Here is a 23,493-nt window from a genome sequence, read left to right on the forward strand (position 1 = left end):
AATTGCAGTTAAGAGTAAGGTAGCAAAGGTACTAAGATAATTTGAATCTCATAGCAATTAAGAGCGTATGTTTTTTTGTAATATTTGAACACAATATATCATAATCTTAAACGACATTAAACATTCCTTATAGCATTTTCTTCTGCACTAAATAGACGCTCGTATGGCTCGTGAATTTGTAGTGTCGTTAAGGGTACGCTATACGAATAAATGTGCATGCCCGAAATTTTGATTATAATATTTATAGTAGGTAAATATGTACCTATGTGATGAAAGAACTAAACATGGTTAAACATACGGAAACTTAATTAAACGTTTGTATTATTTGTATATTTTTATTGTTGTAAACACAAACGATTTGCTATCTGAACATACCTAGAAACAAGCTAAAATTGAGTTTGTGTTTTGTATAAAAATCATAATATTGTGGTTTTTGTTTACAACTCGATGTTTAATACTAAAAAGTATACATATATATAGCAGCTTCCATAAACTAATAGTATTAATTTAATCTAGTAAGGTAATTTGTTCTCTCATGTCATTTATAAAAAAATAAACTGCTAATTAAAAAAGCCTTGTTTCATTGATAAAACTCATCAAATAGGCGACAATGTATATCATCGATATGGCTAGTCGAAATTTTGATGAAATTCGACATGTTTGCCTAAACTTCATAAGAAATATTTCATATAAATGCGAAAGTGTCTATCTGCTAGCTTTTCACAGCCCATCCGTTTAACCGCTTTTGACGAGATTGGGTAAGAAGATAGCTTTAATTCCAGGGATGGATTTAGGCTACTTTGATTCCACAAAATCATAGCGCATATCCTTATTAAATGACGAGCCATCTTTTTACCGAAATCAAACTTAATACTAGAGATTAAATCAAAATGTGTGTATTAATAGGCATATTTTGGTTAAGTTTACATTTTAGTATATTAGCTAGCACCTCTAATTTTTCGGAGTTATGTGCGTTTTTAAGCTATATGAGTTACCCTTGATCAAATGAAGGAAGGAAAACATCATGAGGAAACCGACTCCAAAATGTTCTCCAAGGTGTGTGAAGTCGGCCAATCCGCACTTCTCTAGCGTGGTAGACTACTTCCGAAAAATATCCTGTAGTCGATAGAGATAGGATGGAATCGTTTTTAGCGAGTAAAGCATAAAAAGTTGCAGATACAACTGTTGTAGGTATTGAAATATTAAACTTATTGGTAGGATCAAACTACGGAAGCATAGAGCTAAAGGCTCAAATTGTACATCGTATAATGAGGTTTATGCTAACGTACAAAATAGATCGAATCAAAAAAGTCGTGCCTCTACCGTCGAATGCTCGTGCGTTCTTGAGCATTCCCGTAGCGGCTATCGACGTCCTCTGTGGAAGTCGCAGTGCGGCGTCAAGCATCCTAGGTCTCAAGGCACATTCTGGGTTTCTGGAATTCTGACGCTTTCCCGCGTGACTCTGCGAAATTTTCTGTTCCATTTCATTCCCTTTCAATGTAAATTGAGTCTTATGTAGGATAGGATCTCATCCGGAGTGCTTTTCTCGGGAACATCAAGGTAATCGAACTCATTGTTATTAACCTACTAGCTAATGACCGGCAAGTATCAACAACGAAAACAATGAATGAACGATAGGCAACAGGCAGACAGATAGGTTAAGGTCCGGCGCAAATATGGCGAAGCGCAGCGCAGAGCATTTTTCACAGTCAAAATATTATCGATATTGTCCTCATTGAAATAATATCTAAAATCAATTGTGCATCCGTGCGGAATGCGGATACTCGCGCAATCCCGCGCATTCTCTGGTAGAAATTCTCGTAATGTGTCAGGATTAGAAAACTTCGCGGGCATGCTCTGCGCTGCGCTCCGCCATATGTGGTATGTGGCCATTATACCATGAATTATGACAGACTAGCTGATGCCCGCGACTTCGTTCGCGTGGATGTAGTTTTTTAAAAATCCCGTGGGAACTTTTTTGATTTTCCGGGATAAAAAGTAGCCTATGTGCTAATCCAGGCTATAATCTATCTCCATTCTAAATTTCAGCCCAATCCGTCCAGTAGTTTTTGCGTGAAGGAGTAACAAACATACACACACACACACATACAAACTTTCGCCTTTATAATATTAGTGTGATTCGACCTAATCGGTCGCATTGCAGAAACCAGTCAGCAGACGTAATTTCCTTCGTGCGATTTGTTTCTTACGCGTTCACCTTAAAGAAGAATTGAGACAAATAAAACCACTACATATTCATAAAGAAAACATTTTATTAATTCCATTACAGCTTCACATCTGAATGTAATCAATGTCTATCTTTGGATTCTATTAACTATAAACCATAAAGGTAAGTGAGAGCACAAAATAGAGGTAAAACAGAAGGTCCTCTTAATACAACGCACGCAAGTCGCAGTCACACAGATATTGCGACGGGTAAGGTCATCAAACCAGCTGAGTTAAAATATAAGCCCATTCGCACTTACAAACCCATGTGTGAATGCTCCTGTTGACGCTCCTATAAGTGGACCATCTGTTGCTTCTATGTTGTGATGAGGGCGGTTGGGGGTAATTCATCTGCAAGCGAGGATGGGGGACACAAATATACTCACTATATCAAATAGCACTATGCATACATTAATAGAAGCGAGGTCAAAAATCTCCACGTATAATAATAGCTACTATTACAAATATAAGCTATATGATATGACCAAAAGACGAAAACGAGGATATGGCATTTTGTAAGCTTAGTCACTGAATTACTGGACAGTTGTTCAAATTAATAATAATATAATTAGGCATAGGTACATTTAAATACAAAACTGTTTACCACTCTGAATGCAGTTTAATTCAAATCCTGCTTCAATTCCAAACGCTTTCGCGTGACTAGAAATGCAAAGCGCCCTGTGAACTGATACAAAGTCACAAACCCATTTGCAACAAACAACCCACCCATACCACACGACGTACTCGTATATTGAGTTAAATCGTAGTCTTTAAGATGAGTCATTTCTATCTAACACTCAACACGCCCTGTGACATAGCAAGTGTCTCAGATAGTCTGCCCGCGCCAATATTTATCCCTCAGTATAGTTACCGGCAAATAAATAGCCGCGTCTGACCTACGATGAGAGTGCAAGCTGGCGCAGGTATCGTTCACTGTATACGGATACTGTGTACGAATGTAGCACTCACACTAATGCAGATAACGAACGCGGAGTGCGGCGCGGCGCGCGGGTTGGTGTGCTCCTCTCCCCTTACGTTGCGCCCCACTGACTGCCTAAAAATGCTATTACGACACGCCTTGCGGTTAAGTTCAGGGATGACTATTTGTTTAGCGCTGACCGTAACAAACTATAACACAAAAAACATCACAAGACGTGCTGCAGTGTCTTAGTATGGTTGTGTGTGGGTTGTAGCAAATGTTCCCGGAATTTTATTGTAACTAATATTTATTTGTCTCTCGGACTAATAGTTAAAAAGTATTTACACATTAAAACTCTTCAATTTAAATCATGCATTTTGCGAAATATTAAAACTAAAATATCAACATATACTATAATATTTATCGTTAAAACTCAATTTCATAAAAAAATGTTGTGGATTGTAGCAAGCCTGCCGAACCTTTGTTGTAACTTATAATAATTTGTCTTTCGGATGAACCCCAAAAAAGTATTTACACGTTCAAGTCCTTCATTGTGCACTTTTCATGCATTTTTCTAAAAACGAAGACTAAATTATAGAATATTAATTGTATAAAACTCAAGTTAATAATAAAATAAAATCAAATTTTAAAACGTTATCGGTATATTATACACTTACTATATATATACTTTACAGCCTAAAATAGAACAATTATTGATTTTATTTATTTCATTAAAAAAGTATAGCTGCAAATATAAAAAAAACTTGAAAGTTTTGTAATTTCTACTATTCAACGTTTAAAGACTAGTATGCTTTACTGTTCAAAGAAAATTGATTAAAAAACGCGAAATGGCTAATAACGGTGTACATGACACATACTCACAATGCATGAACTCGAGAATATTGATTTCACACGATGTAGTCTAAAACAAACTGTAAGTATAAAATTCATAGAAGTTTATGTAATCTAATCAAACTGAAGTTAACTAGAAATAACGCTTTACAAAGCAATCCTCGCACCTCCACCCGCCATCTATAAATTCGAACCGTATTGAGCTAACCACGTTGCGCGCTGGTCACTTGCTTCCAAACTGTTTTCAGAGTGTGCTATAACTATATGTAATACGCAAACATTCAAATACATTAGTGTGCTAGGGCCTTCAAAGTAATCACAATATAGAAAGGTAACAGAAGATCCGCTCGAAAAAACAAGCACATTCACATATATACAAGTATTATACAAAGAAGTGTTTGATGCTGAGTTTACCTAAATACCGGCTAAGGGCCGGCGCACATATGGCGGAGCGCAGGGCAGAGCATGCCCACGAAGTTTTCTAATCGCGTGACACATTACGCGAATTTCTACCAGAGAATGCGCGAGCACGCGCGGGACTGCGCGCGGATGCGCGAGTATCCGCACGGATGTACAATTGATTTTACATATTATTTCAATGAGGACAATGTTGATAATACTTTTTCTGTGAAAAATGCTCTGCGCTGCGCTCCGCCATATGTACGCCGGCCCTAAGCCGTATTGGCTGCACGCGTGTACGTGTGAGTGTGCTTGTGATTCCGCGTTATATTGATCGAACCATCTGTTACCTAGAAAGGTATCTATGTCGTTGTGAAGCGCCGCTTGCCACAAAACGTAAGCGAAGCCTACGGAGCCTTGGAGGTTAATATGCAAAAGGGACGTCTCCCTGATCGGGGATTGAATCCATTCAGTTTCACAAGAATACAAATACCCTCCGTCTAATACAAAACACTTACCCATACAATGATTATTAAAATAGTATGAAGAATTGTACGCAAATCTATTCAAGAGAACTTACGTATATATTTCATTCTTACATAAAGTAATACATTTATTATATTAATAAAGACTAGCATATATCAGTGTAATTCTTAAATAATTTTCAATATAAATGGTTTGTTACCTATTGATCGACACCGATCCTTGTAATGAATAGCAACCGGAACAGTGACCTCTAAAGAATAATAAATAATAGATGTCTGGGCGTTAATAATTGGGCACGGAACACTCTGTCTAGGGCAACACTACGCTATACTTGTGTGGAATTAAAGCGCAGTATTTTGTCTAAATAGAATACACTACCATAACCCAAGGTGACGAGTGTTTCAGATTAATTCCTATAAGATTTGTCGCGAGCAGTGCGGTGGGATGTGTTTCTTCTACAGTAGTCATTTTTTACTTTATTCAAAATGCGTTTGACTTCTTTGTTTAGGTTCGACTTTTTACTATCACTTTTTAGAGGTTACTGTTAGGGCCGTCTCCTATAATATTTATAACCCTACATTTGATTAACATATAATAATACATAATACTTATGATATATTAAAAAATAAAATGAAAATTGTTGAGCATAATCATAAAGATTTATATAAGCCGTATCACAGTACGCTAACTTAAATAATAACGTCACATTCAGAAATTTCTTTTTTATCATCGAAATCGAATACATAGATAAAAACTTAGTTGATAATAGGCCTCGCCAAACTTTCAATTTGCTCTGATCACAAGCCGATGTGAATCGAATATGCAAAATCTAACCAACCACTTAACTGTATCTGCTCAATACGCAGACGCATAAAAGCATCCTCATACGTTCAGAGCAAACTATAACTTAAACGAGACATTTACGCATACAAATAGATGCGAATGATGTTTCTACATAGTTGTGACGCATACCTTACATCCTCATATTATAAAATATATTGTAACAATAGGCCTGAAGGCAAAAAGCATAAAGAAAAGATGGAAACTCATTTACAATAATTGGTAGTGTTGCGGCTTCATCTCCTTTATTTTTTTACTTAAAAGCGAAGATGATAAAGTCGTCCTTTTTTCAGGCGTATTCTGTATTTATATTCTTCGTAATATTGTAGTTAGCAACAAAGATGTTTAAACAAAATAAATGATACACGCGCGATAGTCAATCAGGCATTTCAAGTGCCGTTTCCATCTTTTCTGTATGATTCTTGCCTGAAACGAACCGTTCTCAACGTCAGTCTTAAACGCAAATGCGCAAGCATCACCGCTGACGGGCGAACACAGCGGCGCCATTATCAAACTAATATGAAAGTAAAATGCATCATTATTGGTCCGAGTCAAAATAGACTTACATACAATGTTAATTAATTAAATGCTAAATAGGGATTAAGATACAAGTATTATAATTAAGTTAAGTAGATGGGAAATCGAGAGGAATGCACACGAATGTAACACGTTTAACGTGGCTAGTCATACCGAGGAATTCATTCGTGTTTCGCTTCCCGGCTATTACGAGCACATATTCATTCAACATCAGACACCCCAATGGCGTTTTATGAAGTACTAAAACCGTCCGGCAGTCTATTGTACCTATCGGCTAATTTAATTTTACTTTTATTTATTTACTTGCTTTATGCGTTGCAATACCACTTCGTATGAATGAATTGCGCGCCACCTATTGTGCGTTGATGATGTTAGCAAGTTCCAATAATAACTGTACAAAGATTCATCGCAATCGGATGACTGTTATAGGAGCGCATAAGAGCAAACAAACAAAGATACCTTCATTTTTATATATACAAGATAATTTCATTGAATTCCATAACGCCAAAACACCTACAGACGACAAGTCACGTTCCAAACGAGTTTTGTGAGTCGAGTGTGAATTTTTATTTAAAAGAATCCTTCAGTAGCTGCCTGTAGCAGACTAATTAAAAGCTTAATAGCGTTCGCCAGACAATAGCCCGAAAATGCAATATGACAAAGGATTTTATTAATTTTCAGTTAAAAACTTACACTCAAGGCATCTTATGATTAAAGTACATTCTATACAGGCGCCGCTCGCATAGCTTCAACGAATACACCTGCAACACTCACTATATCTTGAGACTATAACAATCAACTAACACCTAGTATTGATAAAATTAATGTCTACTGTACCTATTTCCATTTCTGCCCAATTAATCAGGGTCGGCATTTTATTCAAATATTAACGTTTAAAGATTCTGTTTGGCCATATATGCAGGCACGGAAGAAGTCTGTAGCACGAAATGTTTAATTTATTTGGCACTGAAAAACATCTTTACATATTATTTATAAATAGGTGTTGCTGTTATCGTACTATTTGTAGCCTACAATAAATATACTGAATAGAACATAGCGGAATCTTTTTTTTAGAGTATGTACGCATAGTAGCAACTTGTAATATACGTACTTACTTAAAATTAATAAAATTATTGTGTATCAAACTATCTGATTAAAACGTAACTAATTTGATGTCTGTGTTTAAAATTAGATTTTTAAAATTGAAATAAATTAAATATTAGGTAAATTCATTTAAAAAACAAATGTTTGTACGGGCATAAAAGACTCAATGACATTCTCCTCACTATTGTTAGAAATAAATAAATAATATGTGAGTGAATTCAATATACACACTATGTACCGCATAAAATTAGGCTTACATTCGTAAGTTTAATTGAGGAGTCGCTACAACATCCTATTTCGAAACTGGGGAAGGACTCCTCATTACTCCTATAAAGAAATTGTGATTATTTTTATAGAATAATCGTACCTACTTTACTTTTAAACATTTACACTGAATTCATATTTAGTCATCATCAGTCTTACTTACGTAATAAAAGGAAAAAATTTAAAATACTTTATCATAATACATTAGCATCTACATTAAACAGTATTTTCTTCCCGGGGCCTGAAACAAATTAATTATCGGACGCGGCTTATAGGTATCTGGACAAAGCATAGTACACTGAACTATGCAAACTGTCAGATATAAATCTTGGACGTAAGCTTGAGGCTCGGACGTGTGTGGACGTACGAGAGATATCGCAAGCCGTGTTCCAGGCACTTATACTGACGCGATAGTGCACACTTATAAGTCGCGTCCCATACTCTGTTTCACGCTTCATATTGTACTAATTGTATCTCGTTTGTGACAGCAATCGTTATTTTGTACTAATACAATCAATAAATATTATACAAGTCAGAACACGTACATTATCTAAATAACTAAATCATGAGTATCTGATGGTATAATAATACCATGTAACAAATCTCGGCAGCATATTATATTCAATGGAACTGGGATCGTCTTTGGTTTTTTATTTGCGTTAACAAATAAACTATAGTATACTAAGAGCTGCTTAATGCTTTGCTTAAAGGTTTTATATCTTATAGTACACATATTGGCTCTAACTATAAAAAAATACGCATTGCTTAATCATCGCTAATACAAGTCAAATGTATGATAGAAAATTATAAGCAGTGTGTAAAATTTTATTTGTAAGGCTTATTAAATAAACCTATCAACTATATGTATAAACAATTTGGCGATCTACATTTGTAAATATTTTAGAATTGCTATATTGTTGGTAAAATGCATAATAGCGTCAAGTAAAAAATATTATGGTGATAGTTTTGCCAGATTGTCAATATATTTTAGTTTGTTCGTATTGTACTACAATATATGCATCCATATATAGATACTTTGTACAGAATCGTTACAGCTCTTAGATTATAAACAAGTACCGAGTTACTCTGGGAGGAATGAACGGAAGTTGTCTTTTTAAATATATTAATGGAAAATCACGATGACATACATGTTGAGTGGAATGAGTGAGGGCAAAAATCTTTGAGGACAATTCGATATATGCTCGAATAATTTTAGTAATAGCGCATTCACATTAGCGATGGGCGATTGTTGCAAAAAATCGAAGGAATCGAACATTGAACAATCGACTGTCGAATTATTCGTCTTCACGAAGAACAATGCATTAAAATTACAGTCGATTGTTAAATGTTTCGATGATTCAGGCTATGAAAGGGAACCGCACGATCTGGAACGAATAAATAGAAAATATCAATCAATTGCGCAATTGCATTCGACTTTCGATTAGTTCGTCCCAAACGCGCGCTATGTAATAATTGAACAATTGAAATCAATCGATTATTTTTCGATTGTACAGTTGTTATTCGATTGTTATCTAATACAAACAATCGAATAGTTCAATTATTGTCATTCGAATGAATCACCCATCGCTAATTTACATAATCCGATGTAGACATCATGGAACTTTGACTTTTTATCTAAAAAGTGGAAACGCTTATAGAGTCAAGTAAAGCAAGAGTTAATAAGATGGTCCTTTGTACATTGGTCTCTAAGTATGCTCCAGAGACCAGCTGAACGGGGCTTAGGTTTCTTGTTCGGGAGACAATGAATAAGGCCTGTAGTTTTGGAACCCTTTTTACCTGAAAATGATATTTTTAGTTGATTCTCAGTGGCAAAGATTAGATGCAGTTAGCGTCATGAAAAAAGAGCCTTAACCTGACCAGTTGTTTTTTGTCAGGTATTGTTTGGTTCCCGCGCGGAGGAAAAGAACATAACTATGTGCAGACTTCATTGAATACCCTAATGTTTTTTTTATACCGTTGCTCGGGATCCCATGATCTACGGCCAAATTAGCTGGCCTCTAAAAAAATTAAGTTGTATAATAGCACAGAGTATAAATATTCACCTATGCACGATGGTAGCGAGATCCCGCAGCGCCTGCTCCACGCCGTCCGCCAGGTGGTGATGGTGCGGCGCAGGGGACGCGAGCGCGCGCGCCTCGGCCTCGAGTCGCGCGGCGGCCGCACGCAGCTGCACGCGCAGCTGCGGCGCGCAACGGCTGGCGGCGGCCGCGGTCGCGCACGCGCCGCCCAGCCGCGCCAGTCGCTCGGACGTCTGCAGCCGCCACAGCGACCCGCGTCCGCCACCGCTTCCGCAACCCCGCCGAACCTTAACGTTTAAGCACTCAATAAATCCACTTGCCTACGTATTTTTAATACATCGATTTTTTTCGTACTTCAGATTTAGCAGGTATATTAAAAACCTTTATGACAATGACAAAAAAATCACACAAATCGGTCGGCAATCTCGGAGAAATCGGTGTGCCCTTGAAAAATATTGGTGACATGTTGTGACGGTGTGGTGATTGGTGACGTGGTGACACACATTAAACATTCATAGTTTGAACATAAATTGTTATAAACTCAATAATAATAATTCGATGTATTCGGTGTATGCTACAAGTATGACATTTCTGAAATGACATACCTCATTCGTACACCACTCCAAGGAGGCCCGTAGAGGGGCAAGCGCGTCGCCGTCGTCGTCCGAGGAGCTGGGCGGTGCGAGGGGAGTAGCGTATATGCCACTCTTGCCGAGGGGCCGCCCGCGCATCGCCGGCTTGCTGGCGACTGCGGGCTTGTCCTCTCCGCGGCGAGTCTGAATGCTACCGCTCCTTCCGAGGGCGCCGCTACTTTTCTCCTCCGGCGATCCCTCCTCGCTCTCTTCTCCCCTCGGTCGCATCTTAGGACTCAGTCGCTCATCAGTTTCTTTACTCTCCCAGAGTTTCTTTAAACTGCTAATACTGCCCGTACTTCGCCTCTTGTCTTCTTCGTCGCCACCACTGAAGTCCTGTGTTCCGCTGTCGGAACGTTTCTTATCTGAATCGTCGCTCTTGCTCGACAAGTCTTTCCTCGAATCCTCTGGGGAACTTTGTTCCATTTTCTTCGCAGTTCCGTTTGTCGCTGAAGTACCGCCCTCAACTTTTCGTAGACGAGATTTGAAATCAATAATGGAGCGCCCGGGCTCCTCTGCCTCTTTAGTGCTGCTATTGATTTTATTTGTATCGACTTTCTTGAGCTGGGATTTATAATTCGTGTTCGCTTTCGCTTCGGGCTCTGACTTTTTATCTACACTGTTGCCATAAGAAGTTTTCCTGAGGCTAGCTTTAAGATCGATCGGCGAAATAGACTCTTTGCCGTTGTCGATCGGTTTAGGCATCTCCACCTTCTTATCAGACTTGCGCAGGGCTTCCATGTTAAGGCTCTCCGACAGTTCGGACACGAGCCGCGTAACAGGGTCCCCGAAGGACGTGTGCATCTCGAGGACATCGTTGGGTGGTGGTGAATCTTTTAGCCTGTGTTTCTTTTTGTCAGCTCGCTCCTTGATTTCAGCCACCAGTTTTAGTTCAAGCATCTCTTTCATGATCTGTTTGGCCGGCTTCTCCTCCATCTCGGAACGTTCGCGCATGACCACGGGGCCGTCATCGAGCCTGTCCGCGGTGTCCGTGCCGGCGTCGCGACAACAGTCCGGGGGCGGCGGCGGCGGGGGAGGTTGCGCGGTGTCTTCCGGCGGCGGCGGAAGGTCGGGAGGCGGAGGGGGGAACTCGAGCTCCGCCAGCCTGGGTCTCGGCTTAGCGGGGCTGTTGGTGAAGGAGCGCAGGGGGGGAGCGGCTCGAGAGGCGCGGGGAGAGGCAGGAGCGGGGGCCGTCACGCCGCCGGATGAGTTGGAGCGAATCATGTGCGGTTGAGCTCGAGCCGTCCTCGGGGACAAGGATCGTGCCTCGTCTTGCGGAGGCTCTCGGTGGACGCTGGTGCACTGAGGATTGCTACCAGCCCCGCCGCTCTGGCGGAGCGATTCCAGGTAAGCGCCAATCCGGGCGACTTTGGGTAAAGTCCCGTATCTGTTTATAGCGCGTTTGACATTTTGCACCTCGAGCGCCGCGACTTGAGTGCCTTGCTGTAAAAAAAAACAAATTGTGCCTATATTATATCGTTTTCCTATGACTTTCAGTTCAGAAGTTTTCATGTCTCTTGAGGTAGAAAGGCTGGTTCTGATTAAAATGTTATTATTAATACTTCATAAATGGACTACCGAATTTTGACAAACGTCGTCAAAAGATAACACAACCAAAGACGTAAACTGAATACCTTAGGTGCAATATCGTGTGCAGGCGGGTGCTGGTGCGAAGCTTGCCCGTGGCCGTGATGGCGTCGCTTGGAGCGATGTCGGTGTTCCATGACGCCCATCCCTGCTCCCGACTCGTCCGTGTCCGGTGTCGCTTCGGCCAGCGAACCCTCGGAAGAAGCCTCGCGACCACCCCCCCGGCCCCCGCCTGATCCCAGCAGAACAACAAGGAAACCTTTATACCCAATAGTACTTTGAAAACATGCAAAAAACTTGGAAAAGAAACTACAGAATATAATGATCATACTGTGATAATCACAATCACCCTTGATTGGTTTGCAGTTGGCAGTTTATAAAACAAAAATACACAGTTGCACAGCTTAAATTCAGCCAATAACAACAATTATTGCAATATGAAAATTACAAGGTGCTAACCCCAGGTTAATTGCGAAATCACTTGCAATCCGCTTTCTACAGGAATCGAACCTGTACTTCTCAAACGGACGCGAAATATACTTGGGAAAAAACGATTATTTTATTTATATAATTCAAGTAGATTTAAGTATTAACATAAATACGGTAATTTTTTCCTTACGAGTACACAGTACTAAGTTATAAAGAATAACTTAATTTCGATGAATTCTGAATGAATAATTGAAATGGTATAATGGTAATGGATGTTTCTTTATGATTTCTACGCGCATGAATAAATAAAAATATAGTAAAAGCATCTAATAGGTAAATAAATAATATGCTGCTATTATATTATAGGTTCTATTAATAGAACGATTATATTATTATCAGTAAATATAATCACTACTGAACTAAAATGTAAATAAAAGACTAAAATTTAAGCGTAAATTGATTATACTTATAGGTTGTAGGTGTGTAATTAACCGCATAAAGTAAATTGTTATTTAGTAATATTTTTTGTTGTACAATTGATGATTTTTTATATAAAAGCTAGAAATAAACGTTTGCAAAAAAATTTCAGACTACGCGGAAAATTGTTGAAGATTTTTTATACAGTTTCGGAAAAAATGGCATGCTCATGAATTAATGATACGGTAGTTTCTATATTAATGTTTTAAATAATATTATATTATGAATTTTCGGACCAACGATTAAAAAACACAAATAAGTGCTTGTAGTAATTTAGAATTATTCCAAGACTGTATACTTAGATGTAGAAAAATAACAGTTAAGGAAGTAACACGCCCAAGAAAAACAGAACAACGAAGCTTTCTCTAACAATCCACGTACCTACGTCTTAATGGCTAAAAAGATAACCATAAAGCTTTAATACAATAGATATAGAATACTAGATATAATTTTGAAACAAAATTCCATGTCAAACCTAATTCACACTCAGCTAAAGAAACGATAAGAAAGGGGGATGCAAAAACATAAAAATAAGATTTGAAGCGCCCTCTAGAATGGCGAAAATTATATAATACCTAAAACAGAGCGCTAGAAACAGTCTCCTTTATATCTTTATTAATAAATATTAACTGTACGACTCATTTAGTCACTATACCCACAAAACCCACAAGCACGCTGAAAAATTGACTGAGACAAATAAATATTCACGCATTATTGGGCGTTTTTTTTTAGTAGAGTCAAGCAATAGGTGTGACATTCAAACGGCATTTTCACCGCACGTTTTTTGTAGCATGAATCCTACCGAATACGTAGTGGCACACAGATTGAATAAAGACTTGTTTCCACGTTGTTTGTAATAAAGCAAGATCCCACTGCCGCCAGACCATCCTTATTTTCAGAGAAACAAAATTTGTAGGATAGAGTAGTGCTAGTGTGCCATAACACGTACGTACAGTTAAAATACGTATAGTTTTAACTGCGAGAACAGATTAATACTCAATGTATGAGCCACTACGTATTCGGTAAAATTTATCCTTCAAACAACGTGCGTGGTTAATCCCATGTGACTCTAACTCTAATTGTTCAATGGAAAACTGCAAAAATAGTGTCAGACCCGCACTTTAAATGATAGAATATCTATTATTATTATAAGTAAGTATTACTCTGCGATTGAACGCAGTTCAGACGTTTTTCGATGATCTCTTTGCGCTTGGTAGTCTTGTTTGTATAGTAAAACAATGATATGATTTCATAGATTTTCAAAAGGTTTTCTCACGCCCTGCAGATTATAAAATATACATAAATTATATATCACATCCAATATATAAATAAAATCAACGTATCTGTCAAAGTTTAAATGTCTGTATTTAATATTTTACATATAAAATCGTTACTTCGATTATTACTTTAAAATTATTTAAAATAATGTGAAGCAATTAATAGTTTCTCGTTTTTAAATAGTTGAATAATCGTGTTTATGGAAACATGTCGGGAAATAATTCTCTTTCGTACAATTAGTTTGATTGCTCAAGAATAAAATCTAGGTACATTTTGTAGAGCAGCAAGATTACGAATTACATGTATTTTGATAACCCTGACCCTGACAGGTACGTATTCTATTGTATAACATACATACATATATTATATACACATAATAAAGACTTTAGAGACAGTACGTAATTATGTCACATATCTAACAAAGGATTTAAATAAAACGAATAATTTTAATGAGAAGGCATGATCGTTTCTATCCGAAACATATCGTATACTTACAAAATGTTTGAACCTATTGCTATACACCTGAGCGAGCGGACAAACAGACAAAAATGCTAGTTTAAAGGAATGAATGTATTATAATGATCACTTATAATTATTTCAACATAATTGTATTCGTCACAGTGTCCGTACGCCGCTCAAATTATATTATTATATAGCTGGATACATATACAACATAATAGGTGAACAAAATATACACAACATGTAGCTATAAATTTATTCGCATGACATCATGTCGATATGGCGATGCCAGAGCAACACAAAAATTCATACAAAACTAATGTAACATTTACAACTGGAAAGCCATTAGCAATAAGCAGTAGACAGTTGACACCCATAAAGAAACTGCATATTGGTTCTTCAGTCATAAGGAACGGAACTGCCTGCCACTGAATAATCATATAAATGTTGGCATTCTAGTCCATATGTTGGTATATTTATTGATATTAATGCATATAATATATTGATGTCTAAGTAACTTCTATGATTATTTACATAGTGCATTCACACATATTAATTACAGAATAACTTATGATCAATTATGTTCCCTCAAGGACTAAAAATATTGTAGTTAGCATTGTAACCAGTAACTTCCACCGAAAATAAGCTATCTTTTGAATATTAGACAAAATATTTATCTAATACTTGACTACTACAAAAATACTTCAGCAAAATATCTGTCCGTCATTATAGATAAGTCTGCAGATGATATTGTAGCATCTTACTATCCGACTGTCTCTATAGAGAGATAAAATCCCGTGCGGTTATTTAAAAACTTTCTATCCTAAAACTGCTGTTTGTAAAATAAAATAAAAATTAAAATATAATAAATGATTGCAGTATCAAAATAATGAATAAATATTCCACTCTCACGATATTTACTTTGTTATAATATGATCAACGTTAAAATGAAAGTAGGTAACGATTGGTCTTTATGAGCGTGAATAATGACTGTTGCGTATATGTAGACACGTGAAACTAAGGTGTTTGGACTATATTATTTAAAGGAAAACTAGTGATGCATTTTTCGTCATCCCTAGAAGTATTGGGATAAATAAATTACATAATAATAGAAAGGATACTCTGTTGTATAAAACCTCGACTATGTATATCTCATTTCTGCATGGCACTGATAACAAATTACTATCTTGCAGAGTTAATTTAAGGTCTATCCAAATAGAGATAGACAATTAATGCAAAGTTTCCGTTCTATAAGCAGTAGTGATTAGTACTATTTCATTTCAAAAAATCACTAAATTATGTACCTTTTTAGTTATTGAGTATTACGACCACTGTGTGTGAGGTAAATTTTAGGTGGTAGAACTAACCATTGAGCGAAGCGAGCCCATCGTCGTGACCGCTTTGCTCCTCCGCAGCGTATTGTGATTCGCGGAACGAGCTGCACGAAGACAATAAGCTGCCAACAAAATGTGTAAACTTGACATAAACATTAACTGACAGATAAAAATAATAACACATTTTCTGTCGCATAGAGGAATTTATCTAGTTTTAGGATTCCGTGTCTCAAAAAAAATAACACATTTTCTGTCGCACAGAGGAGTCTAACTATGCATTTTTAGGATTCTGTATCTCAAAAAATAAAAACGAACCCTTCAAGGATCACTTCATTGTCGTCTGTCTGTGAAGAGCCTTGTTCTCAGAAACACGTAGGTAAGAAACATTTGAACTTACACGAACCTAAATGTTTGAGCCCATGTAACTTTGAAATTACACATTTTTTTACATCTATGTATCTACAAAATTTCATTTAGTTTGATTGGTTAATATTCAAATGAAAACCAGGCTGTTCAGGGCTGGCGTCCCTAATGGCGGACTCGACAACGCCTAGGGCGCTCTTTGGGGGCGGCATAGCGTGGGTACGGGACAGACCGTTCCCTCGGAAAAATATCACGCTCACTTCCCTCGCGAATCTAGTGGCTAACCCTTTGTTCTGGAAAACTTACAAGAAATCAATTGTGCTGGTTCAAGATATTATTTAGTATTTGGATCTGACTTCCTCTTCGCTGTGTCAAGGGATTTGAGACTACTAATTCGCCTAGGGCATCAAATTCCCTCGAGCTGCCGCTGAGCGCGTCTACACCTCTTGAAGGTAATTTTTTTATTTATTTATTCACGAAAAATGAACATTTTACGCTACACTCTATAGACCAAAATAGTAAATAAAAACGGAGACTGGTGTTTGTAATTTGCAGTCCGAGATAACCGTGGTCTAGGCTAGGGCTGACAAAAATCATCGGCCTTATAAGATTAATTATAGGTTAAAAATGTAGTTACCTAGTCCGCTTGGGTGGGGTGGGTGCTTGTTTCCCGCGGCGGTTGGTGGGCCTGCGCATCTGCACGCCGCGGTCGGCCGCCAGCGCCGCGGACGCGTTCCCGCCCTTCTTGAGCGGCATCTGCGGCGTGCCGCACACGCCCTCCTGGAGTTGCTTTTCTACCTCTGACAGAAAAACCCATCTTAGATCGCTGTGTTGTTGCAATCAGGAGGTATCAAATTTTTGAAACTCAAGTTTGGCCATATTACCAGCGCTCCAAGCGGAACCATTGTGAAATCAAAATCGATGATACTGAATTTTTGACAAGCCCGCCAAGATGGCGGACCCTAGCCGGTGAAATCCCGGCTAAAAGATCGCCACCAGGGTACAAAGTTGCCCTGCGTCTCACCCAGGCAAGGAGGCCATGCCTCGAGGCCCGTACCCCGCTTGGCCGTTCCGGCCAAACGGAGAAGACCCACACTACAAGGAATGTTTAGGTCCATTTCACTCTAACGTTGTTTTGTTTCGATCTCTAATTCTATCGTTTTTTGATGATCTCACACTAAATACTTTGAATGATATGACAAGGAAATCTCACCTTCAGTGATAGAGTTGTCCTGAAACATATGCTCGAGGGCGTGATGTATTTCGCGGAAGGAAGGCCGATCTGACGGGCTCCATTGCCAGCACCCGCGCATCAACTCGTACACTGCGGCCGGGCAACCGGGCGGACATTCCATACGATACCCCTGAAAAAAAAAATAGAGTTTAAGCCATCGTGAGCACTTTCCATTATAATTATAGAAGATCCCGGCTGTACTCATGTGGTTAGTCAACGTAAGCCTGACTAGTTTCGAACCCATCCAGGGTCCTTTTGCACAGCCTCAACGTCTCAACCGCATCGCGTTCAGAGTCCCTGTGAAAAAGGACCCCGGATCCCCGGAGGAAAAATATTTTATGGTTGTCCGTACATTTCATAGTCGTTTGTGAGTGTTATTGATGTATAACTTATTGTGGGTAGTAAATTAAACAAGTAATTCAGATGATTCTAAATCAAAACACGCATGCCTTTACAATGAATATGTTTTTGTGTACAAATAACAAGGATTAGTGTAAGCTGGACGTGTTTACTATCGATATTAACAAACCAAGTCCCACAAGTAAATAAACTTGGTACAGGTGTGTATCAAAATACTTAAACATTTCATTATTCTTCTCGAGAATAAAACTGCCGAGATATTTTTTCTCATTGTTCAATACATATTGTAGTGTTTTATTATAATAATTATGCAGATAAGCTGAATTGTTTTCTTCTATTACGTACGATACACCCTGATATACTTATAATATGTAATATAATGTAGAATATATAATATAATAATAATTCTACTCTACTCGTGGATATAGACTAGTATATTGTACTTAATTCATTACTTGATTAATGATGAAAATTTTGAAACTTCTGTGGTGAGAATGCAATTTTCAAAGTCTTAATAATCTATATATATTATAATACAATAACGTTACATAAATTTACTTATATTTTTTAAATAAATAAATGAAAGATCCTTAATCTATTCATTTGTTTATTACAAGAACCTTTAGCACTGCCAAGAATTAATGGTAGAGATCTCTCATAGAGATAAGTGCTTTCCTGTCCACTTCCTATTTCTTTTCTGTTACAAATTTTTGCAATTAATAAAAAAGATCATTTGGTTTCCGTTTTCGTGCGTAACTTTTCGATTTATTTTCAACCACAGAATTAGTTGTTAAATTTGTTAAATAAACATTATGTGGTAATTAGGGCAAGAGGATGTTTTAGAGCAGCCTGTATGCGACGCGATGACGTTGTTACCAAAACAACCATCATTGTTTCCCGTCCGGGTATAAACTCGACCGCGATCTTAGTCCTAACAGTACCCGTGCAGTGGCGGAACATAGCACACAAATCAACTAATTTAATATCTTCACGTATACTACACTAATTGCAGAATGTTTTCACTGAAGAAGTATATCATGTATTTTTTGATGGTCTCCATTGCTGTTGCCGGTAAGAAATGATAAGGATGTGGATTACATTTTTTTTAAACAAATACTAAACTTTGGGCATTTTATTAGGGAAATATAAGAAGGTGAAACCGAAGAAGTTAGTATCATCTACTGCTAAGGGTATCCAGTGCTATAACTGTTTATCATTTGATCATCCCGGTTGTTGGGACCCGGACCACCCGGACTACGCTAATAAGACGGTTAGTACAACATGTGTTTCTAAAATACAGGCACATATTTCTTGTCCACATTTTTATGTAGTGTATATAATAATTATAAGTAGCGTTCTCTCTATTCTATAAGTGGATCACAGAGTAGTAAAATATAAAATTAGAACTAGTGGTTTTCAAACTTCAGTTGGTATAAAAATCTTAATGTAAACAGCAAAGAAAGCTTTTCCTTACAAATTGTCTTTTCAGCTTTTGTAGTAATTCAATCCAACTTTCTCTAGGTTCCAAACATTGATTGCTACATTCCTGGAATGGCGTTCCTCTGCATTATAATTACTGCCGAGTCTGCTAAACTTGGTAAGTAATTTTGCAATGACAAGTAAATATAATGTAACATTACGTTTACATTAAGGAAAACTTTAACTTTCAGTGGAGACCGGCCAAGAAATAGGTCCAGTACGCGCCCGCACATGCGTGCCTGCAAAAGACTTTTCCAAGAAAACCGTATCGTATTCCATGTGCAGTAAACTGAGCAAAGAATTATCTGCCTCGGAAATTTTCTCGCGCATTGCTGTAAGCCGACCACAGTGCACCCTGTGTAAGAAACATTTATGTACAGACGCGTCATACTGCTAAGATTTAAATAAAAGCAGTTTAAGTATTCGTAAAACTACGATTGTTTTCAAAACTAGTTTATTTTTAGAACCAACTACAAAGATCTAAGAACTGGAACGATTTCTTCAAAATCTATTATACGAAAGCATAGTTTAGGCACCAACAAACAATAATATGTGCAGCCAATATATGCACCCACTGTTGGACATAGGCCTCATTTGAGTAACGCTAACGTACAATCTTTATATTATACAGATCCTTGTATTCGTTTGTTATGGTAGAGTAAAAACTGTTTTTCTTTTCAACAAATCCCGCCCGAATGGAAAAATTGTTATCATTTGTTTGGTTTTAGGGCGTTGTTCATGTTCACGCTTGCATAATCTGTTTTATAAACTACTAGCTGACGCCCGCGACTTCGTCCGCGTGGATTTAGGTTTTTCGAAATCCTGAATTTTCTTTGCTATAAACCACACGGAGCCCGAGACCTTTCCAACGAATGCAAAACCGTGGAAATCGGTTCGTGCGTTATGGAGTTATAGCGTCAGGAAGGAAAACCCGACTTATTTTTATATAGTAAGATGAAATCAAATGCCAAAATGTCAACTAGTTGTTTTGAAACTACATACAATCATGTTAACAGGGCTCTCTCCGTCACTCGTTTCCACTCGTTTCATACAATCGTAGTTCCGATTTTATTTGAATATTAAGCAACCAAAGTCCATGAAATTTTGCAGACATATTCTAGAAACTAATATCTGTGTCTGTGGTGTTTTAGATTTTTCTAAAAATATGTAGTTTTAAAATTACAGGGGATCAAAGATTTGTATGAAAATTTTAAAGAGCGCGTAACTTTGAAACCGAATATTTTAACAGAAATCTGGAAAACCACAGACATAGACATTAGTTTCTAGAATATGTCTGCAAAATTTCATGGACTTTGGTTGCTTAATATTCAAATGAAATCGGAACTACGATTGTATGAAACGAGTGACGGAGAGAGCCCTCTTAAGCTAAACAATTATAAAAATTTGAGTTAGCTGAGTTTGTTGTGGACTTTTCTCTGACCTGGGCGCGTTTGGAACCCTTGTAGATTTAGTTTTAAGTTTACGTAATTAGTTATCACCATTAATTACATCATTATCTTACGAATTTAACAAGTGTCAATCTAAAAGTGTACAATGTTATATATTTTGAATAAATGATTTGACTTTGACAATCACAAGCATTTTCTTTGTTTGTTTGATTTTGATAAGAAGTTGAAGTTTGATAAACCGTAGGCAGGCGAACAGAACGCTGTAATTGCAAGGAATAAAATTTTACACGAACAAAAAACTGAACGAAAGTTTCTGAATTTTACTATACTGTACTGTATCGATCGAAATCACAAACTTTGAACGCAATTTTAGCAAAGTTTTATGCCATTTTGCTTGGAAATGAGTTAACGTTTATATTCCTGAACTTTGGACTTAATGTCAAAGCTGTTTTAGGCCATTTTGTTTGGATTTCTAAGCAAAACGGCTTAAACTGTTTCAGTGGGCCAAAAACATCCAGATTAAAGTAAGTATTCAGATCAGAAATGTAGCAACACCGATTTGTTCTACAAGGAACCTTAGATTTGCTGAGGATGCTCCGGTGTGGGGGCGAAACGCGCGTCGAGTGGTGTTGGAATTTGTGTGGTGCTGCGTACCATAAAGATTTCGTTGGTTTAGCGGATTATAGCAAATTAAGTTTTTGGTTCCTTGTATATCATGGACTTCCGCAAAATAACGCCTGCTTCTATAATACCGATTTGTTCGCCAGCTCCATAAACACATCTTATTTATGTTTCTAATATTTATTAGCGATCGTAGAAATGTTTGCACATAGTTGTATTTCATAGTAGTAAGTGAAAAGAAATAATATTTTTTTGTTAAACTTATTCATTTATGTGCTGAATAAGTTAGTAAATAGACTAAGTAAATAGAGTAAATGTAAAATAAATAAGTGCAGATACTCAAAATGCAGGGACAAAGCTACGTAAAAAAGGAGTATTTGATATTTATTTTGAATGGCCTCGTGTTTGAACAAGTGCAGGAATGAATACTTTATATAAAAATAATATAAATGTGCATACGCTCGGCGATTCTTTTCAACTGGTGAATGTGTTTTATGAATATCAGGCAAATTGTCAGCCAAGTCAGTTAAACCGCTGGGTATGTATGTATAACTCTACTCGATATAGATAAAAAGAGCTGATCGAAGAGTGCTATCCTTGTTTTCAAGGTTTTTTGGATTATATTACAGATATTTAATGAAAATGTTTATTTTTAACTTTTCAAATCCTATAATAATTATGTAAAGAGTCTAAGCGGGTTCTGAACTATGGAATCTACAACAAAACTCCTATAAAGAGTGAATCCTTAAGGGACCTTGATTTTTATATAAGTCTTTCTTATCTTTTATATCGTGGCTCCCTCCTCGGACGTCATGAGCGATGGACGTGTTTTGTGGTGCAGTGTGCGGTTAAAAATAGTGATTTGTAAAATAAAAATCGTAACTGTGAAGTCTCGTATGCGGCCAACGCGATATTGTTATTACATTTAGCGATTTCCGATGCAAAATGTCCACGAAAAATTCACCTACACGGCACTCGGACACAGATATCCGTAAATTGTGTCAAAGTGAAATACTACCGGAATTCAGTGCAAAATCTCAACGAGCAAAACGCCGCCGGTCGTCTAACGAAGATTTTGCCGACGAGCTGGCCGATTTCAAGGATGAAATAAGGGACTTAATAAGCGGTCTACTATCCGCACAAAACTCGCGTCTGGATAAGCTGGAAAGCCACATTCTTGAAATAAGGAAACAATACTCTTATATTGAAAACTCCAACAAAGAAATCGAAAAATCTATGACGTTCGTGTCTAACCAGTTGAGTTCCTTGGAGGCAAAGATTACCTGCTTAGAAAAAGAAAAAGCTTCTGTTGCAAGCCGTCTATCCGAAATTGATGAAAAAATGGACATTTTAGACCACAGCCTCATCAAAACTTGCATCGAGTTGCGCAATATACCCAAAAACCCGCGAGAAACCAAGGAAAACTTATATGCCATGGTCCAACATTTTTCAAAAACTCTAAATATTGATTTGCAAAGATCGGACATCCGTGACGTGGTAAGACAACCATCAAAAAAAGAATACAAAAATTCCAGCCTATCGGTTGAATTCTCGAATACCTTGATTAAGTCGCAATTTTTAAAGTCTTCAAAGGAGTTTAATAATAAAAATCCGTCAAATAAACTGAACTTATCACATGTCGGCCTCAGTGACACCAAGGCTCCACTATATGTAGCTGAGAAATTGACCTCAAAGGCAAGGCGATTATTCTATGTCACCCGCAATTTTGCCAAATTACATAACTTCAAATACTGTTGGACGGCCAATGGCCGAGTAATGATAAGGAAAGACAGTGAGAGCCCTTATATCATTATTAAAAACGAGCCACAACTCCAACAACTTGTTCAGCCGCCTCAAAAAATATGACTAGAAGGATATCGATATAAGTTATTCTCTTTTCCTTCTCTTATTATATTGCATGTTGTTATTACTTTGAGCTGTACTATATTAAGAAATCTTAACTTACACTATACATATTATACAAATTCCAATTACAACACTTTTATACTCATACAAAAGTTACACACACAAACTGAAACACAAAAGCAATTATTATTATTGTTATTCCTCAATGAGCATACCAAATACATATTTAAAACGCCTGCTATGTATTATTACGTATTTGGCATAAACCGCACTTATTTTCTCTCAATTCATTATGACCA

General features: G+C 37.4%; 2 protein-coding genes across 3 annotated transcripts in view; one reads left to right on the forward strand and one right to left on the reverse strand.

The window, feature by feature from the left end:
* Nucleotides 1–7,805: 7,805 nt before the first annotated feature.
* LOC123880071 (tyrosine-protein kinase Abl) overlaps nt 7,806–23,493 on the reverse strand; it is a 46,904-nt gene continuing 31,216 nt past the window's right edge. For both annotated transcript variants that reach the window (XM_045927966.1, XM_045927965.1), the window contains exons 9-15: nt 17,439–17,589; nt 16,863–17,025; nt 15,896–15,984; nt 11,933–12,117; nt 10,272–11,741; nt 9,691–9,953; nt 7,806–9,424 (exon numbers count right to left, since the gene is read on the reverse strand). In XM_045927966.1, the coding sequence (XP_045783922.1) occupies nt 9,421–9,424; nt 9,691–9,953; nt 10,272–11,741; nt 11,933–12,117; nt 15,896–15,984; nt 16,863–17,025; nt 17,439–17,589 (2,325 nt within the window). In that variant the 3' untranslated portion in view covers nt 7,806–9,420. The remainder of the gene's footprint in view (nt 9,425–9,690; nt 9,954–10,271; nt 11,742–11,932; nt 12,118–15,895; nt 15,985–16,862; nt 17,026–17,438; nt 17,590–23,493) is intronic.
* Nucleotides 18,725–19,730, forward strand: LOC123880091. Its single transcript, XM_045928003.1, has 4 exons — nt 18,725–18,890; nt 18,959–19,089; nt 19,341–19,416; nt 19,490–19,730. The coding sequence occupies exons 1-4, from the start codon at nt 18,833–18,835 to the stop codon at nt 19,693–19,695; spliced, it is 471 nt and encodes a 156-aa protein (XP_045783959.1). The 5' UTR covers nt 18,725–18,832; the 3' UTR covers nt 19,696–19,730.

This window comes from Maniola jurtina, chromosome Z, assembly GCF_905333055.1.
Source record: "Maniola jurtina chromosome Z, ilManJurt1.1, whole genome shotgun sequence".
NCBI classification, from domain to species: Eukaryota; Metazoa; Arthropoda; class Insecta; order Lepidoptera; family Nymphalidae; genus Maniola; species Maniola jurtina.

Bases quoted from the DNA above. Each gene is read 5' to 3' on its own strand.
- LOC123880091 (XM_045928003.1), top strand. From the start codon at position 18,833: ATGTTTTCACTGAAGAAGTATATCATGTATTTTTTGATGGTCTCCATT. The intron at 19,090-19,340 runs GTTAGTACAACA...AACTTTCTCTAG, and splicing joins CGGACTACGCTAATAAGACG to GTTCCAAACATTGATTGCTA. The intron at 19,417-19,489 runs GTAAGTAATTTT...TTTAACTTTCAG, and splicing joins TGCCGAGTCTGCTAAACTTG to TGGAGACCGGCCAAGAAATA.